This window comes from Zonotrichia leucophrys, chromosome 1A (assembly GCF_028769735.1).
Source record: "Zonotrichia leucophrys gambelii isolate GWCS_2022_RI chromosome 1A, RI_Zleu_2.0, whole genome shotgun sequence".
In the NCBI taxonomy this organism is placed as follows: domain Eukaryota; kingdom Metazoa; phylum Chordata; class Aves; order Passeriformes; family Passerellidae; genus Zonotrichia; species Zonotrichia leucophrys.
The window spans coordinates 32504385-32530777 of NC_088170.1; the positions used below are offsets into that span (position 1 = coordinate 32504385).

The 26393-nt window shown below is 40.0% G+C and overlaps 2 protein-coding genes across 3 annotated transcripts in view; one reads left to right on the forward strand and one right to left on the reverse strand.

Moving 5' to 3' along the window:
• Nucleotides 1–9447, forward strand: part of PLEKHG7 (pleckstrin homology and RhoGEF domain containing G7) — a 30676-nt gene extending 21229 nt beyond the window's left edge. Inside the window, exons 11-15 of the mRNA XM_064733580.1 lie at nt 114–207; nt 623–702; nt 1982–2141; nt 6023–6120; nt 8960–9447. Of these exons, the coding sequence (XP_064589650.1) occupies nt 114–207; nt 623–702; nt 1982–2141; nt 6023–6120; nt 8960–9067 (540 nt within the window). The 3' untranslated portion in view covers nt 9068–9447. The remainder of the gene's footprint in view (nt 1–113; nt 208–622; nt 703–1981; nt 2142–6022; nt 6121–8959) is intronic.
• Nucleotides 9448–10835: 1388 nt separating this feature from the next.
• EEA1 (early endosome antigen 1) overlaps nt 10836–26393 on the reverse strand; it is a 68254-nt gene continuing 52696 nt past the window's right edge. For both annotated transcript variants that reach the window (XM_064702052.1, XM_064702051.1), the window contains 7 exons: nt 24207–24392; nt 23655–23786; nt 21672–21857; nt 21126–21364; nt 19196–19316; nt 18756–18854; nt 10836–17650 (listed from right to left, as the gene is read on the reverse strand). In XM_064702052.1, the coding sequence (XP_064558122.1) occupies nt 17528–17650; nt 18756–18854; nt 19196–19316; nt 21126–21364; nt 21672–21857; nt 23655–23786; nt 24207–24392 (1086 nt within the window). In that variant the 3' untranslated portion in view covers nt 10836–17527. The remainder of the gene's footprint in view (nt 17651–18755; nt 18855–19195; nt 19317–21125; nt 21365–21671; nt 21858–23654; nt 23787–24206; nt 24393–26393) is intronic.

Here is a 26393-nt window from a genome sequence, read left to right on the forward strand (position 1 = left end):
AGGTAAGAACATACAAATGCTCATCTTGTTTAGCTGCTGGTTGCTTCCCTGTTCATCATCCATTATGCATGATCCCCCCATTCTCTTTCTCTCTCTCTTTTTTTTGGGTCAAGTGTTTGAAGCAAAACTTAAGAGAAAACAGCAGTGAAAATATTTTGTCTTCAGCAAACAGACTTCTCCTTCATGAAGGGAAGCTGATGCTAGCAGGTAAAGTCCCTGATCTCCTGGTGTCCAGAGATAGCTTAACAGAATTATACATTGTTATGGCAGATCTAGAATGAACCTCTGCAACAGCATTTGGGCAGGGGCAGGAAGGTAAAAGCAACCACATAGTTTATCAGAGAGAGACTGAGATACAGCCAAGCTGCCAATAGGATGATAGTCTGTATGATTGTTTATTGTCCTTTTTCCTGGCAAGCAAGGAATTGTTATATCAGAATGAGGTAGCTGCTACAAGGTACAAATTTAGTAGCCAAAATGACTGAGACTATGATTTAGTGCAAGGCTTCTTTGTTAAAAGCATTCTGTAAGGTGCAGTGATTCATAGATGTGCCTCATCTTTGAAGTAGCAATTCCTTAAAATAATCACACCATAAAACTGATTTTTTGTTTTTCTTCTCAGAAAGCACAAGGCTCCTTGATGTCTACCTCTTTTTATTTGATGATTTCCTACTAATTACCAAAATTAAACGTAACAAAAAGGTAATAATGTCTAGAGATATACATGGTTGCAGTTGTTACATTTTTTTAACTTTTGGATGGCTTTTGAATGTACTTTGCAAGATTGATCTAATTATAAAAATACAAGATGACTAATCAGCATGAAGAACAGCTGATACTTCCTTATGTGACTAGCAAACCATAACACTGATTCAAAAGCCTGCTTCTAGGCTCAGCATGGTACAGGAACACTATTACTGGCAGAATTTACATTACAAGATCTTAATATCTTCCTGATGTTGTTCTGATGAGTTGGATTCCTAAAGCTCAGAAAAGTTTCAGGAATGTAAGACTTTTTATAATGGTCCCTGAAACCTGAGAATTTTTTATCCCAGAGATATCAGAACTGTTGGAAAGAAGAAAAAAAAAAACTTAAAGGAAAAAACAGGGAAAGGCAAAAATGATATAAGATTGGCTGTACTGCTTGTTGTCCTCTCTTTGCCTTGATTTCCCCAAGTTTGAAATTGAAATATAATTACTCAGTTTAAGAAAAGGTTTCTTGATGAATGATTATGCCATAGAGTTCTATAGATGATAAATATCTCTATTTAGACACCAAAGAAGAACTGGACAACATGAAATTCCTAAAGCTCCAGTGTAGGAGTGCATTTAACTAATTAAGTTTATGCAACTGATGTAAACTGAGGCTAAATGAACCTGTGATAATCTCCCAGGTTTTTGGGTTTTTTTTTTAAAGAAGCAGGTGTTCTGCTTTAGAGAGAAAGGAGATAAAGAAAGCATGCAGTGAGAGGTTTTAGATTCGCAGCACCATCCCTTAGCAACGAGGTTGGTGAGGGAAGCAGAAATTCAAGGGACCTGGTACCCTTAGGCAAATCTCTTTGAGGGCTGTCCCACGGACATGTGTTGGAGAACCTTCTGTGAAGGGCTGCAACTCATCTGGAGCTCCAGGGAATCTGTCCTGTGCATATGCATGAGGAAAGATAAGGAAACTTACCCCCAAGGAAAGGAGAAAAAAACCTGCTATTAAAATAAGGAGGGAAAGGGGGAAAATACTTTTGGAATGCCTATGACTGTCTTCTGCTTGTGGACTTGTATTGTGTTTCTTTTTTAGCTTTTTAATGCAAAGTGTGACCTTGCAGGAGAGCTCCAGGTACCACTCAGTTTTTCCAAGATTCCTCAGGCAAATAAGATCTCTGTGTATCCCTGATAAGAGAAAGCACATAATTTAGAGTTGTTTAGTGCCTATACCTCATGAGCAGATGGCAGACAACCTGCTAACCAACTTCATTTCTATTCCCAGAAATATGGAGGCTCCGACACCAGCTTAATCCCCGTCTGTCCTTCCCTCACTCCTGAGCTGCAGTCCTTCATAAGAGAGGGGGGATTTTGCACAGTCCTAGACCAGCCCATCCCACTAGACAGACTCATACTGAAAAATGTTGAACCCATCCAAGTTACAGGTAAGTGCCTGCATGCACACCATGTCTGTTATGAATGCCTTCATAAACACCATGTCAATGCACTGTGTGTGTGGCAGCATAAGGACAAGCTGCTGTTTGCCCACAAACCACCCCCAGACGCCTGGAGTGCAAACACTGGTGCCTCAGCCCTGCCTGGCTTCACAGCTCTGCTCCTGCTGGGAAGCATGAGCTGCTGCCTCAGACTCCACAGCCCGCAGCCCCTGCTGCCAGCAGTGACTCACACACACCAGTGGCTGTCACATACTATTCATTCACCCCAAAGGAGGCAGCAAGACTCCAATGACTTCTTTCTCACAAGCCAAGTGTTCCCTTGTCCTAACTGTCCTAACATGGTCTCTCAAACCCAGCGTATCTCAAACCCCAAATCTTTCAGTTCACCCCAAGAACATTTTCAGTCCCATACTAGCTTTGCAGCATTTTTCACCTGCACCACCACACTGTTCTCCCAGATATCCTCCCACATAACACAGCAGCCATTCTCAAGGAGGCTGGAGAGGAGATTTAGCTCCTGCTACTGCTCCTACTCACATCTCCACCAGCTCCTGAGAGGATGGAAATCACCCCGCACACATCAATTCTTCCTCGCTCTCAGACATCCAAATGCATCACTGGGGAATACTCCTCCAATCCCTGTTGCTGTGCCGTTGAGTGTGGAGTGAAGGAGGGCTGACTGCCACAGAGAGTGACCTGCCTTACCCTGCCAAAACAAGGTTCCTGAAGTCACCAAAATCAGATTTTGGGTCAGGGAGCAGGCATGCACCATCAGGCCTCCCCTTGGTCTGAGCCTGTGATGCAGCAGGCTCCCACACAACTCACCCTGGTGGTGAATGATGCCACATCCCCTTGGTGGCTAGTCACTAGTGATGCTCCCCAGGGCTCAGTATTGGTGCTGGTCCTGTTTAACACTTTCTTAAAACATGTGGATGAGGGGAGAGAGGGAAGCTTTAAGCCATACATGGCATTAATTTGGGTCGGAGTGTTGATCCAGTGGGAGGTAGGACGGCTCTGCAGAGGGATCTAGACAGGCTGCATCAATGGGCTGAGGCCAAGTGCAGGAGATTCAGTAAGGTGAAGTGCTGTGTGCTGCACTTCAGTCACAACACCACCAGGCAGCATTATGAGCCTGGGCTGGAAAGCAGCCCAGAGAAAAAGGACCTGGGGTGCTGGTTGAAGCCAGCTGAACATGAGCCAGTGTGTGCCCAGGTGGCCAAGCAGCCCAATGGCATCCTGGCCAGTATGAACAATAATGTGACCAGCAGGACCAGGGAAGAGATCTGTACTCGGCACTGGTGAGACCACAGCTCAGATTCTGTGTCCAGTTCCAGGCCACTCTCTACAAAAAGTACATTGAACATCCTGAGTGTGTCCAGAGAGAAGTGAAACTTGGGAAGGGTCTCAAGAGTAAGTCCTAAAAGGAGTGGCTGAGGAATCTGGGGATGTTTAGTGTGGAGAAAAGGGGTGATATCATCACTCCCTACAACCACCTGAAAAGAGGCTGTAGCCAGGTGGGAGATGGCCTCTACTCCCAGGCAAGCAGCGATGGCACAAAAGGAAATGGCCTTAAGCTGCACCAGGAGAGGTTCAGGATGGACACCAGAATATTTTCACAGAATGGGTGGTTAAGGATTGGAACAGGCTGCCCAGGGAGGTGGTGGAGTCAGCCCCCCTGGAAGTGTTCAAGAAATGACTGGAGGTGGCACTTAGGGCTGTGGTCTAGCTGACATGATGGTTCAGTCAAAGGTTGGACTCAATGATTTTGGAGGTCTTTTCCAGCCTTAAGGATTCAGTGATTCAGTCTAACACTGCCAAGATCACAGAAGCCTCTTATATCAAAGAGAATGAAAAGAAATACAAATCTCTGGGCTCCAGGGTCGTCCTAATCTTAAAGATCGAAAAGAAAAGCTTAGGGAGCTGCAGTGCTCTGTGAGAAAGCAACAGATAAGGAAAATAAACCTAGAGTCTGTAAAATTTACGATAACTTTGAAATACATTCACCCAGACTATTTAGCATTCAGCATCAATGCTGAGAGGATATAAAGGTAGGCAATAAAAGGCAAATTACTAAAGACAAGATAAGGGGATGAACACAAAGAATAATAACCTTTTTTTAAAACATGTTCCAGGCACTGTCTGCCTGCCTAATTAGCTCCCCTACCAAACCAGTAGAAATGGAGCAAAAGTACCAGCCACCTCTTGCCTGCAGGCTGGAGGGGAGGGCAGCCCCACATCCCATGTAAGCCCAGGCTGAATGCAAATGCAAGGCCAACAGCTCCTTGGGTGCTGGAGAAGGCACTGCAGTCACCCTCCAGTTTGCGCCTAATAGATTGGCCATAAAAACCATAATGGAGATGGAAATAATATTTCTGGATTTTTTTTTCCAAGCCAGCATTTCCCATAGAGATTCCTAACCAGGGTCTTTCTATCTCTGTGATCCAGCTGCAATCATCAGAATAGAAAAAGCTGCCTTTGGCATTCCAGCCTAGGCTCTGTCCACTGGCTATGACCCTTCCCTGCACCCTTGGCCTCATTGCTTGACTTCTCTCCCATATATTCTTACCAGCTTTACTAGAGCTGTAGCCATGGCAGTCTCTGTTACTCACTTGCAGTCTCATAAGATCTTGGAAGCCCATCCTAAGACAGGACCCCTTGGGGTGAGGTACAATAAAAACAGTGAGAAAAATTACTGTAGGGAGATTGCAGTTTGGATTCCCACCATTCTTTGTAAAACAACAAGCAAACATTCCAATGTCAACAGAAAATATCCCCTTGCAGGAGAAAGAAAAATATTTAATATTGTCTGGAATGTGTGACCTTGGGGAATGTTGCCAATTTATCTGCACTCTCAAAGAGACTTTTATTACTGGTGGCACTAAAAGATTAGTTAGCATGTTCTCAGAAAGGTCATATGATCCATCACATTAATGAAAAATGAAATCCTGATTTTTGATCTAGCAAGTACTTTTGCTTCTGTTAGTTTGCTGAGGGTTGACATCACTTTGAAAATAAACAAAGCTCAATGCAAGTACTAGAAAAAAAATATATGTTGCAATATCCTACAAATATCCTTTTGGCAGCAGGCTGATAATTCTTTTCCAAAGCCTTCTATGCATTAGTGAAGGAATAGAAGATAAAATGGTGAGTTCATAACACCAGGAAGGTACCCTTAAAGGAGAACTACCTGCAAACACTATGACAAGAGATATAACTTTACATGTAAATACACCAGCAGGAACCCAGCTCTGAAGGTTGTAAGCAGCAACATTCTTTCTGATTAAGCTCCCCCTTTATTCCAGATATGTGACATTGGTGTCACTTTGTCCCCTTGCAGAGAAATGCACGATATGATGCTCACAGTCACCCTCATGAACAAAAGTGTGGCAGGGAACAGAGGCTCTATGCCTGGGCATCCCCAGGAGCACCAGCTCAGGCACACACCCAAGAAGAACCCAAAGACAGCACCACCCACTTCCCCATGTACCAGCCATCATACAGACTTACTTAAATAAAATAAGACTTCTATTTTTGATTTTTGATATTTGTTTTTCTTTAACTTCAGTTATGATTTAGGCCACTTTGAAGGGAAATATTTCTTAATGATCCTCAGGTAGACTCAAAAGCACCTTAGCTGCACAATGATGAAGCAATTAAAATTTAAAAAATGCAAGTAGAATTTACATTTTGAAATAAGAAAGCTTCCTACACAACAAAATTAACTCACTCTATGAGGGTGCAATTGCCCTTTTAGAAATAAAAAAAGGTGTTTACATATATAATTTCTTTGATCATAAACAATGGGATATAAACTGGGACTGACAGTTGTATGAGGTGCATTTATATGCCTTTTTTACATTTTTCCACAGTCTTCAGCCTGCGAAATGCTTTTCTAATTCAGCATGAGAACAGGTATCGGCAGTGCATAGCACTCTTCTTGCTACAAGCTCAGACAGAGACTGCCAAGGTAGGTAACACATCTTTTTTTTCTTCTCTAATTATCCAACTATGTTTTCCCTAAAGAAGGTTGGCCACCTAAAAGTGGTCATGCTGTGATAAGAATCTCTTACAGTTGTGACACTTGACCAAAACTAAAACAAAACAAAATAACACCCCAGTGCACTGGCTCACATATTTGTTACAGAATTTTTGCTGCTGAACATGTTCCAGTTTTCTATCAGGGTGGTTAGCAGGGCATATTCTTGTTGAAAAACATTATCAATTCTGATTGCAAAAAAAAATAAATATCCATTTCTTGTGTCACAGAAGATGGTCAGCCCCTCCAGAGCAGTCAACACCAAAACAACCCTCCCTACATCCAACTCACATGCAGTAGTACTCAGATCAGAAAACTGTCTCATGCTCATCTATTCAAAACATGCATTTTGCCATTTCAGACTGAACAGATGGTATGATTAATTCCACTGTTACATAAATTTACCCCTCATTTTCACACCATGTCACATTACTAGTAACAGCAGTGTGCATAACATCTGAAAGTGTGTCAGGCACTTCACAGTATTTTGCTTTCTCGTGTAAGTTGAATTTCCTTCTCTAATAGCTAATGCACAGAAATTTGATCACCACTGTCATGGGTTGACCCGGAAGGAGTGAGAATTCTGGGAAGCTGTGGTCAAACCAATGAAGGTTTTGGGTTTCATACTGACACCTGGTGTAGCCAGTGGGGTTTGGACACACCTCCGAGAATACACAGGGGTTAAAAGCAGGGCACTGCCCTGGCATTTCCTTTTGGGACTCGTCGGGCGAGGAGGTCAGATCTCTCTCCCCCGCCCGGCCCGCTGCTGCTGGGCGGGGGAGGGGACAGCCATGCGGTGAGGCCTGGGGCCAGGGCCTGGACAGAGGGGGCTTCGAGGATGGAAGGGTGGGGGAGCCCCAAGAGATATCGGGCAGCCAGCCCCTTTCCCCCCCCCCCCCCCCCCCCCCAGAGAGAGAGAGAGCCGGCGGCACCGAATGTGATGGCAGCCCGCCAGGAGGAGAAAGGGGAGAGAGAGAGAGAGCCCGGCCGGCCGCAGCAGCAGCATGTGTGGGAGTATCATCTCCCAGGACAGACAGAGACTGAAAACTTTTAACCCTTTCTTGCATGATTGGGGCCTTGCGAAAATGCTAATCCTCCTCGAAGCTGAATAAGAAGGGAGATGAGAGATGAAATGAGATAAGACTTTGGCCCGGAGATTGTGGAGATGATTGGATGGGGAGAGATGATTTGGAGTGGCCTTTTAGCTGGACTTTTCTTGTAGCCATGGACTCAGTTGTTCCTGTGACACAGACTGCATTTAGGGGGAGGCAGTGCCTCAAAACCAGGAGGGTTCATTTGTGAGGACCCCCCGGCCCCAGGGGGTTGGAAATATATGGGGGGGACAGTTGTCCCAAAAGCAGAGACTGTGCCTTTTTGGAGTGAGACAAGGCATCCTTGAAAGACCACCCTAAAAGCAGCTCTGGCCATGTCTCGGTGGTGAGAGCACTGAGCATGGAAGGAACGTGTCACAAACGGCAAATGGACTTTCCGGGCGGTGCCGGAGTGACAGGGAAGCACACGAGGGTCTCAGTGTGTCTCCACGAGAAGCCTATGGAACAAGAAGGACTCCGTTTCCTCTTCATGAACTGCAGTTTGAGTATACTAACGTGTGGGGCCAAGGCTGAGCAGTTGTTTTGAGAGAATGTATTGGATTGGGAAAGTCAGGGAGTGGGGAGGAGGAAAAGTGGTTTTTGTAAGGTTTTCAATTTTTTTTTTTTCTCTTTTCCTTATAGTCTTTCCTATTTTTTCCTGTAGTTTTAGGTAATAAAGTGTTATTTATGTTTAAGTTGGAGCCTGTTTTGCTTATTCCTGGTCACATCTCACAGCAGACACCAGGGTGGGGCATTTTCATGGGGGCACTGGCTCTGTGCCAGGCTCAAACCATGACACCACAAATACTAATTCTTACAAGTAAATGGTGGTAGACTTGTTCTAAAAGAAACACTGAGTGGATTCTTTCTGTTTTCTAGTCACTGGCTGGTACTTGGAATAGCTATCCACTCAAGAAGTCATTACTTTCTCCTGTTACTAAAATACGACCTTCCTTTTCCAAAACTGCCTTCATACCAGAGCTACCATCTTCTCATAGAATCACAGAATAGTTTGGGTTGAAAGGGCCCTTTAAAGGTTTTAGTATAAAGGATAAATCGTCTTAGGGTTAGTCCAATGTCTAATCATAGCAATTCAGAGACAACTCAACTTCTGTCACCAGACTATCTGGAGAGAAGGAATCTACATATTTGAAATTATCTCTACATCACTCCCTGTCCTCATACCTGGATGACAGCAAACATAGACCTGAATGCTGTCAGCATGATAACAGAAACTGAAATTCAGTTGGCAGCACATGGCAGATCTTGGAGGGGACAGAACTTGTGATGCTGATAGAACGGGAGCTGTCGTAATCAAAAAAATGAGGAGCCCAACTGCAGGGACAGCATTAAGCTGATGAATAAACATCACAAGAAAGGGGTGAAATAGCCTGTAACAAACTTCACCATTACAAACAGAGCATTAAAATCCTAACTTCCGACCAAAAATGGAAACATTGGCTGGAAATTCCTGGCCTCAGTCACAGATTCCAGCAGCATGTAGTGGCCTGAACAACTGGGAGAGTCTCGGTGTGGGATAATTCATGTTTCCTTCAGCAGTTATGAGCACAAGCCTGAAGAGAGGCTAAATAAAACTAAAGGCTCTGGATGTTTATGCATCTAACTTACTGGAAAATTTTTAGGTTGTCTTGGTTTACAAATACTTTTTCTTGTTACAGAAAGCATGGATGTCACAGATAGAAACAGCAATCTCCAATTACACCACAAAACATGAAACCAAGAAAAGAACTGCCTTCTGCTTCCCTGTTGAATCCTCTGAAATTTAATAATGTCAGCATTGCACTGATAGAGCCAGTGGAAGATTATTGTGGTGATAATATAGTTATTTTATAATATAAATACAATGCCTTAGGTCTCTGAAGCTAACAAATTTCTGACATGACAAAAGTATGGTGCATAGACCACACCATGTAGGAATAAATTGGAGGAGGGGAATGAGCCATGCAACAAATGTATCACTCCTGGATTCTCCTTGCTTCACCTAGGGAAGGTTCCTGGCACCCAAGGAAGTTTTAATAGAGCTTGTCATTTCCTAGAAAGCATAACAGGGAAAAAACCCCTATGTTGGTAAGGACAACGCATTCACCAGAGAAGTTTAGAAGGGTTATTGCATCATTCAAACTGTTTTAATAAATTTCATTAAATTAGAATTGTGTAGCCATAGCTTCTGATATTTATGTGTCTCTACCCAGTAACCTATAATATCCCAAGATGTTTTTTGCACTAATACTGAGTGTGTGGATATATGTATACATATGTATGCACTTACCTGGTCCAGTGCTCTCCAGATACAGCCTGGCCACTGTGATACACAAATTCCTGCTCTTCCCTGTGTCTATCAAGGGCAAGTTTTTCCTTCCTGGGAAAGGAACAGCCATCAGGTTCCATGCCAAGGGGGGGATGTGTGAAGCAGGAGGGCAGAGCAGAGTGCAGACAGATCTGCACCAGGGCATCACACAAGCTGCCAATGCCTTGCTACAACTTGGCTGACACAGCTGTGCTCCATCTCCTGATCCCATGCTCAGCTGCACACTGCATCACACCAAAGGCTAACCAGAACCTCACAGCATCCTGAAACCAGTGCTGACAGGACAAAGGTACATCAAGCCCAGAGGAGCCACACCTGACAGACTAAGGTGTGTGCTTTATGTGCTGGCAGAAGGGAGAGGGTATTTCACTTTGGATACTTTTTAACAAAACAACCTTTAGCCAGGTCTACTCATTTACCAGACAAGCAGTCATTCCTGGCCAGCATGTCTCCAAGGAGGAGAGCCCAGGGGAAGGCAGTATTTACACACAGGCTTGTCTGCCTGGAGATGCAAGCTCAACAGGCTCTTCTGTGGTGTCAAGGGAAACATACCTCAGGAAGGAGTCGAGGGAGAAATTTACTTCCCAATTCAAACCCAATTTCAGAGGAGACCTCTCATGTCCATCTTTCTCCATATCCACACAGAGCCCCTGCTTAAATAGCTAAACATGCGTTGTTTGGTTATGCCTCCATAATTCATTAGTGGCTCAGGACTGATCTCCCACATTAACCATCTGGCTTCTCTCTGCAACACAGTTCCACCCTGAAAGAGCTTTCCATTTCACAAGTGAGACCTTTATTGGTCTAAAAAATAAAACAAGTGCCACTTTTTGAGTTTTCCAGTTATGCCAATTGTCCAGCTGCATCGACTGTGATGTCAGAACACAGCCAGTGACAGAAGGACTTCCACCAAATGTGGGATACTCAGCAGCCTTGCACAGCTATTGGGAATGAAAAGACTACTCTGAATTTAACCTGTGAAAAGAACAGATTTGAAAAACAGTCATTATTACTGTGTTCTCAGGAATGTCAAAGCCTTTGCTGCAGCTCCCTGCAACTCTAAGAAACTGGAACATTCAGCTTGCTCTTACATGCATGTAAGACCAGTTCATCTACAAGAACAGTACATCTATAGTTGTAAAACTATATATCCACCATTTCAATGTAGCTTTGCTGTCTGAAATAGAGCAAGGTAGTTTTGAATGATATAACCTGGTCTATTAGAAAGGTCTAATTTTTTTATTATCATTAATAGTCATTCCTTTAACATATTAGAAAACAAAAATGACATTTCAGCAACAATTCATCATAGTTTATACAGAACCCGTTGATGCATGGTGTCACCTTCCCATTCAAATCCACATCCACCTTCCAGATAAGAGTTTAAGAATTACAGTGCACACTGGACTAAATTCTTTCACAATGTAAGGCACAACTACATGATCACAAGTAGTAAACACAAACACTGAAAGCAGAACTTAAGAGAATAAAACTTCAATTAAAAAGAAATAAAACCAAAACAGACTCATGCAAAAAATCTATCTACACCTACCAAGATGGTATGATCCAGTTTAGAAGTACAGTACTCTGTAAGTAAAACTGCAACATAAGTCTTTTATAATACATTACTTCTAAATATCAAGTAAAAACTTATATTTTTTTCCATTTATATTTTATACAATTATACAGAAATTAAGCCATATGAACAATATTCACATCTGCAATAATAAACTGATCATTAAAAGTCAGAAAAGAGGCAAATGAGACCATGTAATTTGTGGCACGCATCCATTACAGAACACCATTCATCAAGTTCACATCTTGAGTACTGAAGGAAAAAACCACGACCGAGTGAATGGTACATTTGGTGACTGAGGCTATCTGTAACCAAACAACAAAGCTCCATACAAAATTGGTTTTACCCAGCAGACCTTAAGTATGAAAGCTTGTGGATGTTAATTTATTATTAATTTATTTCCTGTCCAGCAGCTAGTTTGCAAGGTTGAAGCTACAGAAGTTAAAAGAATTTAAGAGAGTTCACAATAACTTGAAACTGTTGGATTATTTCAAATACACACTTAAAAAAAAAAAACAACTATTTTCCTTTTTGGTGATAAACTTTTGCAATTTTGGCATTCACTATAACTTTTACATAACATGACCGTGAGAAAACCTTATTAAACTTACCTAATGTTTGAATTTCACATTGAGAGGTAGCTTAAATTAAATCTTGTGTGATGGCATCAAATGGGGGGCTGCGACTTTTTTTGTAACTTTTTTTCTTTTCTTACAAAAGTGACTATTTCTATACAAGCAGCATTTTGGACATATTACTATAAAAAGTTCTGGTATTTGCTAACCCAGCGAGATGCTCTTTCAAACATCCCTTTTGTGCCAGGAATCAAGCTCCAGCGTGGTACAATGGAGGACTTTGCCATGAAGCCAACAGCAGTGGCCTGGACCTGCCAGTACTGACATGTTGACATTTAACAATGAACATCCTTTCCCAGCCCTCTTTACCCAAAAAAAAAAAGCACAAAATACAGACAAATTTGGTTTTAGTTTTAAGTTTCCATCACAGGGGGAAGGAAAATTGGAAAATATGCCTTCCATGCTCCTGCTTTCATACAACATTGATCCAAAGGGGTAGCAGGGCTTCATCAGTCTTTAAATGCACAGACACTTCTCTATCCACTGCATAGTGAGTGTGTAGTATGTGGGGAGCTACAAACAATATGCAGAGTTTATTACATAACCTAGTACCTACACTCTTCATTATTGGGAACCTAAGTGGTATCTAATATTCTCTCTAAACATGCAAACTTTTTTATTCAGTGTCCATTTAAAAAGAAACAGAAAAAATACCACAAAACCAAATTTCAATGGCAGGACTTACATGCAATTATAGCTGGTTTTGAAAAGTACATCAATTAGTCCTTTTGGAGTGCCTATGTTGGACAATAGTTTTAAACTCATTCTAAAATGGATGCTGAGGTCAAGACTTCAAAACCAAAGAAACAGACAACTGGCAAGATCCTTGCAAATATGTAAAATTCTTTCTTTTCTCATTTTATAATCTTAAAATTAAGTTCTACAAAGACACGTGTGTGACTAACAAGGTTTTTGTTATATGTGCTCTCAGATGATGTGTTTTTGGTAAAAGGAACTGTGACTGCAGTTCTCCTTAGGGCCAAATGTATACAGTGAAAAATCCAGCTGATTATAAACCAATGCTGTCCAATGACTACAGCTAACACATGCAATGCACATGATGCCATTCCACTTACTATAGATTCTCTTAGACAGCAAAAAGTGCACAGTGCAAATGACAGTGTTGTTTCCTAGTTTTCTGAGAATATGAGAGCAGGAGAGGTGGTACCTGGAAGAGTAGTTTATCAGTTTCTACATACTCAAATCATGATATCATTCTTCTTGGCATAGTTTAGAATCTATTTGAACTTCAGGTCCAATATTTTTCTGTCTATCACAGAGTACTGGCCATAAGATTTTTAAGTTTTGCAACAAGCATTTGTTTCCACTCCATGGTGAACTGACACTTAATCCAGAAAAGCAGTTGAGTTTTTCAGGTTCCTTTATGAATGTCATTTCTCTTACATCTAGCATGAGAAGCTCAATTTTTCTGGCTCATGTTATACAAACACACAGAGGTTACTTACTCCATGCTTCTGCTCCCAAATCCCTTCTTGCTTCACTAATAAGAAAGCTTTTCTAGTGAGGGTTCACAAACAACCCTAATGGTCCCAAAGCCAACAAAAGTAGTTACTCATTGTTCCTGTGTACCTTGTGCTCCACACTCCATGGCAACTTGGTTACTTGACACCTTCCAAAAACAGAGGCAAAAACCCACATTTCACCCTACAGTCGTGGACATTTGTGCCAGAGAGTGAAGCCAGCTGAAAACTGAGATCCCTCTAAACCTCTTGCCTCTGTTGGAAGCTGCAGCCGAAAATTCCTTTTGTCTCTTCATCTCCAGACAGCAACTTTTCTTACTGTGACTCATTACTTTTATCCTTTTCATTCAACATTTGCAGAAGGAGGAAGATTACATTAGGGAGTACGTGGGGAGAAGAAATAAATAACAGTGAAGGAGAGACAGCTAAGATCAAAAGCCTGCCACTGACCTCTGCAATGCTACCTGTCTCCAGTATGATGTACTGCTGACATGAGGCCAGAGTGGAACAGCAGGATTTGGCATTTGTGGGGCAAAAATCCAAGGGACTGTGAGTCTTTGACTGGGAAAGAGGTGGTGTCTCCAGGAAGTCAAAAGAACTTCTCCCCACCCTTAGTAAGACCATCCTTTACACATGTACAAAACCTTCTGTAGCTTATCTCTGCCCATGAAGCAGCTGGTCTCTCACATTCTGCTCCTGCAGCAATTCTGAATGTGGATGAAGTATCCTGCAGATGGCACAGTTTCAAGAACAAAGCCCACTGTCCTATTCCTGATGCCACAGTAATGAGTAGCAATCAAAAGCTGCTTGAGGATCCCACAAACCTACTGGTTTGAGTGCTGGTTTTGCCATCATTTTCACCTCTTCCTCTAAAATGGCCACTCCTCAGGGAATCAGAGCATTCTGCCTATTGCTAGAAGCTGTAAAAACACATAACTATGCATTCTCCAGTTCCAAGAGTCCGTCTCTTCTGCCATTTTATTATTTTTCCCCTCTGTTCCTGTGTCTGCAGTCTGAAAAATCAGTGAATTAAACTGTTTTGCCTGGAATCCTTTTTTTACTGTGGTAATAGTCACCAGGCTTTTTACTTTTTACTTGGTTTTCCAGTTACTTAGAAGGCAGTGGAACAAAAAGCCCACATTCCTACTGAAACATGCCCATCAAAACAGATTATGCAAGCATATTTGTAAATACACAGCTTTTCACCTTCCAGTTTCCCTTATTATGGGATATTTTCTTGAGCTTGAACACAGATTCCAACCTGGCAGTGAAGCCAAGTATTATAAAGTCAGTCTACCATCAACTTGTCAACAAATACAGACCAGCCCTAAGAGTTACAAGTACAAAACAAGAAGCATGAGACTCAGCCATGGAGTCATAAATTCACTTTTCACAGTGAAAAGCTGTAGAAATCATGATCTATTGCTGCAGAATCAAAGCTCAAATATGAAAGTTTCTACCCCACTGCTCCTCCAGATTTTAACAATCCTTCTTTCTACAAATGTGCATTCAAAAAGCATTTCCATCTCCTCTAAAAGCTGCTTATATAAACTAGGCAGCAAAAAGCAACTTTCAAAAATCAAGCTGGTTTTGCCCCTAAAGCTGAAGAGCTCCACTTCAAGGTGTGATGTGCAGTCAACCAACCGCACTGCTTCAGCAGCCTGCTGAGAAAGGTCACTCTGCTTGTCTTTATACAATGACATCCCAAAAGGCTGAATTAAGAGAGCTTCTAGAGCTTCCTTCCAGAGCTTCTACCACTGCAGAAGTCACTCCTGAGCTTTCATATGTTCCTAATCAAAAGCAAAATGCCTAAACACAACTGAACCTTCTAACCACTTTCCAAGTTCCACTGAAAGATCCCCATCTTCCTCTGCCTCATGTGTTTTAATCTTAGGCAGCTGTGGGAAGTTTCTCCCTTCCTGCTCAAAATCCCTCCTGTTCTGCGTGGCTGTCCTTCACTCAAAGAACAGCACAAGGCTCTTGTGTGTTACACAAAAGGGCAGAATGCAGCTCGGCTGGAGCACAACCATCACATCTCTACTTTTCCCACATTTCTGAAGCCAGACAAAGAAAGACTATAAAGCAAATTTTTTTGTTTCTCTCAGTAAACAAATAAATAGAAAAAAAATTCCCAGAGGCAGAGATTCTGTTCATATTTTCTATTCAAAAGATTCTTATGCCAAACAGTTATACTGATGAGGAGAAACAGGGAGTCTAGAGGATCTGTTCATATGGAATTGTTGCAGCAGTTTGTTTTTCTTTTTTGAGCAAGCAACTCAAGTCCAAACCAGAAAAGCAGGTCAGTGTTTTGTATGAACCACAGTTGCAACCCAAACCCTTTTACTATGACAAGAACAAGTCACATCATTCAGCTGGCTTCTGGGAAATAAGAACTGAATTTTAACAAAACTCCTTGACAGTGCAAATGTAGAACTTGCTGGGTAAGGTGAAAGAGGATATGAAACATATAGATCATTACTTCTGGAGTAGAAGGACGAAGTTTCCTCACTTGACAGTTAATCAAGACATTTTTTATAAAGAAGACACTTCTTCATTCACATATAGAGCTGTAACTAGATAAAAGCAAACAAATCTTCCTAATGATGACTAAGCTACCATCATTGTGACAGAATTTGATTCCTTGCCTCAGAAAAGAAGGAGAGGAATTCAGGACCCAACTTTGTTCTCTGAACAGCTGGCAAAAATTGGTAAGATACTGAAGCATTTGAGGGGTAGAGAATTTATTAGGGTATTTAAGACAAAAAAAAAATTCCTAAATATTGGAAGGCATAACCCCTGCTTAGAAAATATAATCTTAAGGGTTTTGAAATACCAGACACAAAGGAAGGAAAAATTAGAGACAGGCAAGCAAAAATGAAGAGGTACAAACAAAATCACAACAAAAAAGAAGTATGGAGCCTACACGAACTGCATAAGAAACTTCTGTTCCCAGTACAGAAAGCATGAATAAATATTTATTGTCATACATATTTGCCTCTTTGTTAGAACTATTTGGCTTATCACAAAGCCAGTTTTCCATTCTAAGCAGACTAAATCACACAACTAACATAACACTTCAGAGCCCCTGGTAATGGGGGTCAGATGGAGTAATGGAAAAGTGAGGTTTGTTAGATGTTACAGGAGTTCAACTTCTTCCACCAAAAGCTGAGGAAGGGACAGAAGAAAAGGCCAGAAAAACTACAGCTGTCTCAAAAAATAATTTTTCTCAGTTGGATGCCTGGCTTGGAAGGTCTGGATGTCCCTTAGAACAGCAGTGATCTCTCAATGCTTTCAGGGTATGGGCAGGGGCAGAGATGTGCTACAGGCTTCTACCAGCATTGTTTGTTTGCTTTTTAATGCAAAAAAAACATGATGTAAGAGTTTCTTGAATATTAGAATGTGTCAACCAAATTTGTAAAAGTGAAATCAATCACTATGGGATGAAATACTGTAATGCATAATATAATATTGCTACAATGCCAGATAAACTTTGTCTCATCACTTGTTCACACATAACTCTCTCAGAAAGACAGATGCACTCACGCACCAACTATGCCATAGAGCACGTGTAAAGGTGTTCCAGCACCCAAGTGCTGTATTAGATAAGGACTTGGGTGCTGATAATACAAGTGGGCAAATAAACTGAGTTGAAGTTGAGTCCAGCCATTACCCTCATTGTGGAGTTCAAACTTCAGAAAGAAAAACAAGAACCAGAGAGATAGAAAAAAAAAAAAAACCAAATCACAGGGGGTTATAAAGACCATCAGATACACAAACAAATGCAACAATTAGTTATGATTTTACAGCAACATTTGATACATAAAATCCTCACAAGTTTTTGCATCTTCCTTTTTCTTTGAAGGAAACAAGAATAAATTCCAATATCACATAAATGCTGTTTCTCTTGAACAAAAAAATAAAAGATAAAAAAATACATTGTTACTCCTCTGTTTAAACTTTATTTACAAATAACTGGATATTTCTAATCTAGACATAAAAGCTCTTTCCATGATGAATGTCAGTAAGCTATGAATGATCTGAGCCCATGTCTCACGAAAAAATACAATAGTTTTGCTTGGTATCAATAAACATTTTAAAATATACTAGATTTTGCCAAGTGTTACAATCATTGTCCAAACTGAATAGTAGTCTGAGTGCTGAATGAAGTGCATCAACAGAAATAGTAAATTTTAGTGTAACATTTCTTTGTCACTCACAATAGCCAGTTATCCTTGCAAGTCATTAAAGCAAGTGTCGCAGACTCGGACAGGCTTCTTGGAAGAAGGAGTTAAGGCATTCTTTGCTGAGCACTCAGCACAAAAGATATTTCCACACTGTCTACAGTGATGCTGCAAAAGAGAAGAAACATGCATGTTGAATATCAGTGGCAGCGATCACTAATAGAGACCACTATCATGTCAAGTCAACGCCCATGTTTCAAAAATTACTCTTAATTTTTAATTGGCAGTTACGTAGCAGAGAGAAGGTAATTTCAGTAAATCCTTTCTAAAGGGTATATGATTAAAACATTCAGAAGTGCTTCACTGAGTCAAGAGAATATCTCAGTTTCAGAAAATAGAAAATAGTTCATCCTACTCTTGAATTTGTTCTCTTGAGCTTGTTCTGGTCACATGAAATACCATCTTCTTACACGTAATTACCTGCTTTCACATTGAGAAGTATCCTTGAATCAAAGGATCCAGCAGTCTCTGTTCAAAGACTACCCAAAGAACATCACCAAAATAGTGCAGGCCAGGGGGAGTCACCTAAGACTATATCAGGAAGCTCTGCAAAAATGAACCTCACAAATGTCCCTCATCTACTTCATTGCCAAGCCACTTGTTGGAGGGGTGCTCATCTCTGGATGAATGGCAGACCCTGCCAATTGATGATAACATCTTAGCTGACCACAGCAGTTTTTCAAGCAAGGTCTGACTCCAGACCTAAAACACATCCAGTTGTTTCTTCTGCTCCATGTTTACAAATGCATAGTCACAAAGCACCAGATCATAGTGATGCCTCATATTTTCACACATATCTAATTTCAACCAAATTACATTCTTTTTATACCCATAAATCTATATATCCATATGGATATATGGATATATATATATATATATATATATATCCATAAATCTAGTTCAGATCAGTTATAAATATATTTTCTGTAAATATGCTTACAACAGTAATTTTGCCTGCTTGCTTTGGGAATTGAAGCATTTTAACTCTATTTATAAATTGATGCTGCTAAAATGGAAAAAGAATCATGAATAAAGCAAGCTCCACAGACATTATTTTTAATATGTTAAGGCACTTTAAACAATAACTGCATTCTGAGATATCTTGAGAATCACAGTACGATTCAGGCCATTTTCTGAAGGCTGTATCCAATCCAAGAGTTTGGAAACAATAAAAATAGAAAAACACCATAGCCACAGAGTAGAACACACCTACCCTTCTTACTGTCACCGAAAAGCCTTTTCCACAGGCCATACAATTCTGTACTTCATTGTCTTCTGCCCACTTCCTGTTGAGAGCTTGGGTGTGTTTGATCTATACAGAAGATGTAAAAAAAAAATCAGGCTTTTTTAAACATTGCATGTCTATTCCCTCTAATATCCTGTATTTCCACAGCATGCACCATCTATTGCAAAATAAAAGCACCAATTATGTCACGACACTCAGGGCTTACGGCTATTCAGAGAGGAAACCTTCTAAGCTTCAAAACTATAAGCAGATTTAATAACACACGGACAGACCCTCACACACCACAAACATAACACCTTAATTCACTTTAGAAAGGCAACCCATCAACAAACTGACACAAATTTGAAATTCTCCTAAGATCCCAAACAGAGAATCAACAGGTTTTATAGCTTCAAATCAAATTATACCTGCAACGACTGGTTTTCTCGGCCAAGTTCCTGCATTGCAGCCGTTGTATTGTCCAACTTTTTCTTCATTTCTACAAGTTTGGCCTGAAGCTTTTCAATTTCTCCCTCACTTTTTATACACCTGAGGCAAAATAATAAACAGTCAGCTGAAAGCATTTAAGACAATGTACACTGTGTGTCCTCTGAGACAGTTGTCAGTCTGAGAACTTACCCGCATAAAATCCAGCCAAAAAAATCCTTACTCTGAAAAGTTCTTGGATGCCTTAACCAGGAAAACATTCTGTTGTACCAATCAGTTAAAGATTATACTGGCATTGCTCCTAAGTATCTGCAGCTTATCAATACCTGGAGTTATACCCCAAGTCAGGGACACTGCTGAAGGCAGTCCCTCAACAGCAAGCCCTGGTAAACACCCCTGTGCAATGGGACACTCTCCCAAACCAGCCACTGCAGATCAGGTCAGGCAATAGGGCAGAAAAGAAACCTTTTTCTTCTACCAAGGCCACCTCCCATCAGCTGAAACTCAGTTAGCTGCTCAAAGCCAAATTTCAAAGGGTATTTTTCTGCCAAGCTGTAAACAGCTACTTGGATGAGTTCAACACAGTACAGCAAGGGATTGCCAAAGAAAGAGGATCTCACTTGAATTGATCCCATCCTTTTCCAAGGTCTACTGCTCAGAAGTCAAACCACCAAACTTGACAGTACTGACAAAAGTTTTCCCCTCTGCCTTCACCAAACATGTCAGGAAATAAGAACAAAGAAAGCTTCTGGTCTCAGGTATTTCTTCTACCCTGGAAATCACTGCATTCAAGTAGTTCCTGCTGCCTTGCAAGGCCTCCTGCCGTCTGAAGGAAAAGCACTCTGCTTACCTTAGACTTAAATATATTGTAGAGACAACAGCAGGATGGGAGAAAATAAAACTGCAGCTTTTCAGGAGGGAGAAAAAGCCTCCTTTGGGAACTTTAGTCTATCTAATCCAATTACACTCAGTCTCCCAACACAGAGTAGTGGTCACACCTGGGACTTCCTATGCAAATTCCATGTTACTTAAGGGGTCTCTTCCAGGCTTCTGGATGACTTGGGCATGTATTCAAACTGCATCAAGGCATGGGAACCTCATAGTGATGGAGAAAGACAGTTAGCTCAGGTAAGATGTCACAGAAAAAACGAGGCCTTTGTCGGGGTCGAGCCATTTGTCGGTGAGGGGAGACTCAGACACTCATATGAGTGATAAGCAAATTCCGTTTATTGAAGAGAGCATCAGACACTTATACAGCGAGTAATAAGCTTATGAATATTCTGTAAGCTAAGCAATCTATTGGTTAAACTATACTATCAACTCTTCCTCATTCCTTAGGGGTTACATCTCTCTTTTCTCATGTCTCTTTCACTGTTTGTTATCCTACCACAGCTAGACCCAAGGACACTGCTATCTGTGCAGGCGCAGGACTTGGAATTAGCCATGGTTTTGTACTTTTCCATTTTCTAGCAGCTAAATTCCCAACAGTAAGAGAAGTACTCCCTGCCAGGCCCCACAAGGTTGACACAACAGATGAGAAGCTACAGCCTATACACCTGAAATCTCAGAGAAGCCCAGTGGATTTAGAAGGGTCTTACAGATGGACATAAATCTTTCAGAGCAAGCACAGAGTTGTGGCTTTGGTGATTAGTAAAGATCCTGATAAGCCTGCCCTGTTTTCTACAGAATGATCACAAAGAGCACAGTTGGTTCCCAAAACCTCTTGCTGTGCTTTGGCAGAGATGACAGAGAGTTGCACTCTGGAAACTGCACCCACAGCCCAGGAACTAATACAAATACAGATTTAAATAAAGCATGAAAACAGAATCCCAAATCAACTCAAGTTTTCACCCTCAGTTCATTTAATTTCTCAAACTACACTTCACTTCCTTAGTCTTGACCACAGCTTACCTCTCCAGCAATGCTCTTCTCTCATCCTGATTATTCTGGACTGTTGCTTCCAGGACAGCGTTGTCCCCACGTAAATCATCTGTCTGCTTCTCCAGCTCACTCACTCGTCTTTGACTGCTTTGCCACTCTTTCTTCATGGTAGCCAGGTTTTCATTCAGGGCTGTCACCTGCATGGTGAGCTTGGTCTCTTTTTCCTCATGTTTCCGTTTTTCTTCTTCTTTGTCTTTTTTCTCTGTGTGCTATAAAAACAATGGGAAAATTAAAAACAAGCTTCCAAGCATTCTTTCCCTACTCCCTACATTTAATTGAGCCAAAGAATCTTACTGTAATAGAATCACTACTTTTAAACAGCATACTCTACTAGACAAGGCTGTCACCTCACTGAATTTTCCTACACCATTAAATGCCTCACAGATTTTTTTATCTTGTCATTTAAAAGCTCCCGTAAAGTGAAATTAAAGTCAACCCATTGCATCCTTTCTGTCTCTGGAAAAATCCAAAGGCATGTTCATCAAACAGCAGTCTCATTCTCTCTAACATACTAACCAGTTTGGCTTCAATTTCAGCACATTCTTTCTTCAGCTCCTCTTCTCTCTTTTTCAGCTGGTCTTTGACAGCTTGATGTTTTTGTTTCTCCTGTTCCAGAGTTGAATTTACATTATCTATTTTGCCCTGCAGTTCTAATTTCTGTTGAATCAATAGCTGGTTTCCATCCTTGAGATTTGTCACCTCCTGTTAGGATATAGAATTCAAAGTTAAAGTAGCAACTCTGAAAGTGTAAATCGATTTAAATTAAAATTACTGTAATTCTTTCCTAGGAGAGGACAGTGATAATTTTTAGTTTTATCACTAGAAGAAAGGATGATTTTATAAAGTATCACTGATTTTCATGATCAAAGATTTTTAACTTATATTATGATCAACATTCAATTTTTAAAATAATTTTAATATATTTACTAAAGTAGAGAGGAAGATCTGTTGAATTATTTCTACCACTCCTTGAAAAGATGCATCCATTGTCATTTTTTAGGTACAGCTCTAAAATTTACTTCACATTGTTCTCTGTTTGCAATAATGAGGTTAAAAACTTTGTAATGACAATGTAAAACTGAATGCTGATGGAAGAAAGTTAGCTTCTATTAGTCCTCAGTGTATAAAAAAATTACTCTGTTTTAAGCAAATGGGATGATGTAAATAATGGCTTTACTTGTTCTTCTGTAATTGAACTCAAGTAGAACAGTTCATTTAATTAACAGAAATCATTTTCCTTAAATTTACACAGTCAAGGGTACAGGTTCTAACAGACTAATAGGGGTGGACCATTTTCCATAAATCAAAATTCACAATATGAGTTAAAACCAAACCAAGGACAGTGAAAAGAACATATCCTCAGAACAAGTGGATGCCCTACAGATACAAATAAATCTATTCCTTGCTAGGAGATGGGAAACAGAATTTAAGTCTTTAGGAGACTTAAATTAAGTCTAACTAAGTCTGATTGCTTGTAGGGAAATGAAGACATTACTATTAAGCTGATACTGGTGTACACACCTTTTACATCTTCATAAATTTTATTCTTTAGAATAGAGATTTTAGGAACAACAAGAATTAGAATACCTTTCCCCCAGCACAGAGTGCTCAAGAGAAACAAAGTACAGACTTATACCTAAAAATTACAGACCGATTTCTAAACAATGGAGAACAAAAGAATATCTGAAGGCTGTAAGTAATCATGTTATTTTCTTTTATTTTTATTAGTGTATAGGGAATTGTATCTGTATTTATACTTGTGCAATAATTTAAACTAAGTGTGCTTAACAGATGCAAATATAACTGCTTATGGAAAACACAAACTGCAGCCTTTTACGAATTTTACCTTTTATAGGGACTAAAAAAATCAGAATATGTACAGTGTGGCATGAAACAGTTAGTTTCACTGAAGACTAAAAATTATTTCATTAAATCCTCTCAACCTTTAGCCTTTAGAGAGCTCAACTGATTGTTATGATTTTGGAAGAGAGTTAGTCTTTTATGAAGCTCCTGACATTTGCCTTTTTTGAGGCTTACCCAACTGTAACTTTTTAAGACATTTTAAGAAACAACAGTAAGAGGAGTTTCATCTCCACCATGCATCCTTGAGAAGTCCCAGATGTGCCTAGAATATGTGGAAAACTTCACCATTGTGATTCTTCCGGACCACTTTTCATTTCAGAATAGTCAAGCAGGGGTATGCAGAGTGAATTTACAGTGGAACTGAAGAAAAGCCAGGACATACAACCCATCCTGAAGCTAAGACAAGTTATGCAGCCCACTGGGTCACTAGGTCCAGGGGCTCAAGAATCATCACCAACCAAGACATCATTGCTGAGGGAGCTCAATAAAATCTGGGCTTTGGTTCCTTTACCTGTACAACCAATATTTACAGTAACCATCTTTGCAAAGCCGTTCCAGAAAACATCTACTGAGTAGACACATATTTCTCATCACATAACCAAACATATGAAGAAGACTTAGCTTGTCTCAATGTACCTTCTCAAATTCTTGCTTGCAGGCTTTAAGCTCTTCACCCAGCTTGGCACTTTCTTTTTCAAGTCTGTTCCTTATTTCCTGGAGCTCTGCCGTTTTACATTTTTCATTAGCCAAATCTTTTTCTTTCAAAATCTTGAAGAGAAATAGAAGTGCAAGAAAAGTTACCTCTTCCAAATTCACAAAATAAAAAACCCAACCAAACAAAAAACATCCAGGGCGCAAAAACTATTTGGTGACTTGGTAACTATGGAGAAACAGCTGCCATATATCTATCCATAGTTTGTAATGCAATTAGCAGCATGATTCCAGTTTTAGATTTAAAACTAATAATGTTTTCCCACCTATCTAGACACAAACCTGTCTAGAAAAATGAAAGCATATTCTAAACCGAATTCAGTACAACTGTCTCTTTTCACCAGAGGTTCAGTAAAACTGTTATTGTTATGCACTACAACAGTGTTATGTTCTCAAATCAGAAAATAATAAAGGGCGCCTGCATGGGGTGGATGTGATATCTCCTGTGTGGAGATTTCAAAAGGCAGAGGCATTTACCCTGTCATTCTGAAGATCTTGCAGCATTTTGGTCTTCTCACCCAGCTGCTGTTCTTTCTTTGACGCATCCTGCTCCAGTGCAGACTGAGCTTTCTTCAGCTCCTGAATCTGTTGGTTACTGCTAGCAATTCGATTCCTGCTGGAAACTAATTCTTCTTGAGCTAGAGCAAGTTTTTCTTCTGTGGACTAATCACAAAGAGAGTTCTGCAAGTTATCCATCAGTATAAAAGTTACAGATACTAAACAGCCACTTAAACATTTTCCAAGTAGAAAAACTGCTACCTGGTGTGCAACATTTAGCTTCAAATGTCAACAGAGCATAATTACAGAAACTTCCAGTTTACAAGGTTACCCAAAGTAAAAAGAAACTATGCCAGCTTAATTTCCAGGAACAAAAACTTACTGTACGTATTCCAGCCTGCATCCTTGCACAGACAAAAGGTGATAACATGCAGAAGGGCAAACAACAAAAAGTGACTGCCAAAAAGAGAATACACTTGATTTTGTTCACATAAATTAATTTTATTATCTAGGCAAATCAACTGTTATATAACTCTAGACAGCTGTTACTTAAGAAGCAGTGAAGCTATACTTTGAAGATTTCAAAAATTATTCAATGCTATTTGCCACCAATGACTTAATAAAGTTAGGTCAACTGTAATTTTTTTTTTTAATTCTGAAGTAAAATGTACAAGATAAAAATGCTAATATCAGGAAAAAATGTTTCACAGTTTCTGCTGCATAAGCATTGTAAACAATAAGTTTAAACTTTCATTCAAACATCCAGAGATGATACTTTGCTTCTAATTCTCACCATTAGCTAGAAAAAGAACTTTGATTTATATCTCTGAAACAGGTCACAAAATCCCAAGAAACAATACAAAACTTGCACCCAAAGCCAAGCTCATTCTGTTTACCCACAACAAAGTAACTCTGGGAGGTCTTTTTCAGTTTTTAAACCTTCTAGCTTAGCTAAAGACTAGTTCCACTTGAAACCAACAAGGAAAAAAACAACTGAACAAACTCATCCTCCACTTCTCCAAAATATTGGTATTTTATGTAAACTTTTGATGCTATAATACAGAAAATGAGCCGAGATTTATTATTACTAATAAGTTTATTGCCTTCAGTGCAACAGTAAGGATTTAAATTCTTCCATGAAAAACTCAATTCTTTTTGAAGTTCTTGCTTAAATATTAATCAAACCTCTTGTTGAAGGTTAATGGTTTTAAGAGGAACTATAAGCAGAATTTTCACTTAATTCAATTATGCATATGCTTTAGTCACTCCCATATTGATTTAAAAGCTAATTCATTTCTGATGCCTCATGACCCTCCTTTGTAATATCTAAAGTATTTTGCTTGTAGAGTCAGATTTAATTTGAAACAGCAGTGATGGAATACTGCTGATTCAACAGCATTTTCAAGAATCCCCATGACTCTTAAAAAGCTCACACCAGCTTTAAAATCAATTTTCAGGCAAATTACTTCACTTGCTTTCTAAGCTATTAGAATTTACTACTTAATACTTTGAAAGGTGTTGACTCAGAATTTTTTGTAAAAAAAATACGAGATGCTTCTGCAGTTTCAAGGTACCAGGGTTGGTATTTCAGAAAGCAAAATTATCTCACCCTGTGTGCAGTGGAATACCATTATCTTCCTAACACTGAGGGAGGATAGGAATTCTAGCACCATCATATAATATCTTCAACAGTCTCTGAAGTTTTAGAAAGAAACATAGTAAAGCCACAACTTTCATTCAATTCTGTTTCTAGTAGAAAAAATGTGGTTACATCAAATTTGCTAACACCAGATGAATAAATTTGATGAAGTGGACAGTGACTTCTCTCTCAACCCACGCCTCAAAGTGTCTGCACTGTACAGATCATCTCATTGTGTCTACACCGAGGCTGAGACAAGGAACAGGTACTGAACAAAAGAGGTCAATCAGTACTTATTTGTGTAAATAAAGAGAAGTGCTAAGCTGACTGGTACACACTTAAAATAAATACAAATATTTTTAAATTACAGTTTGATTCACAAATAGTCCTAGCAGGGTGGTGGATTCGATTCATTCTACCTACATGAAGTGCACAAAAAAGCATCTGTGTGCTCCCTGATCCCAGTCCACAAGGATCAACATTAAATTATTCATTAAATTAGATGCTAACCTGATCTCTCTTCATTC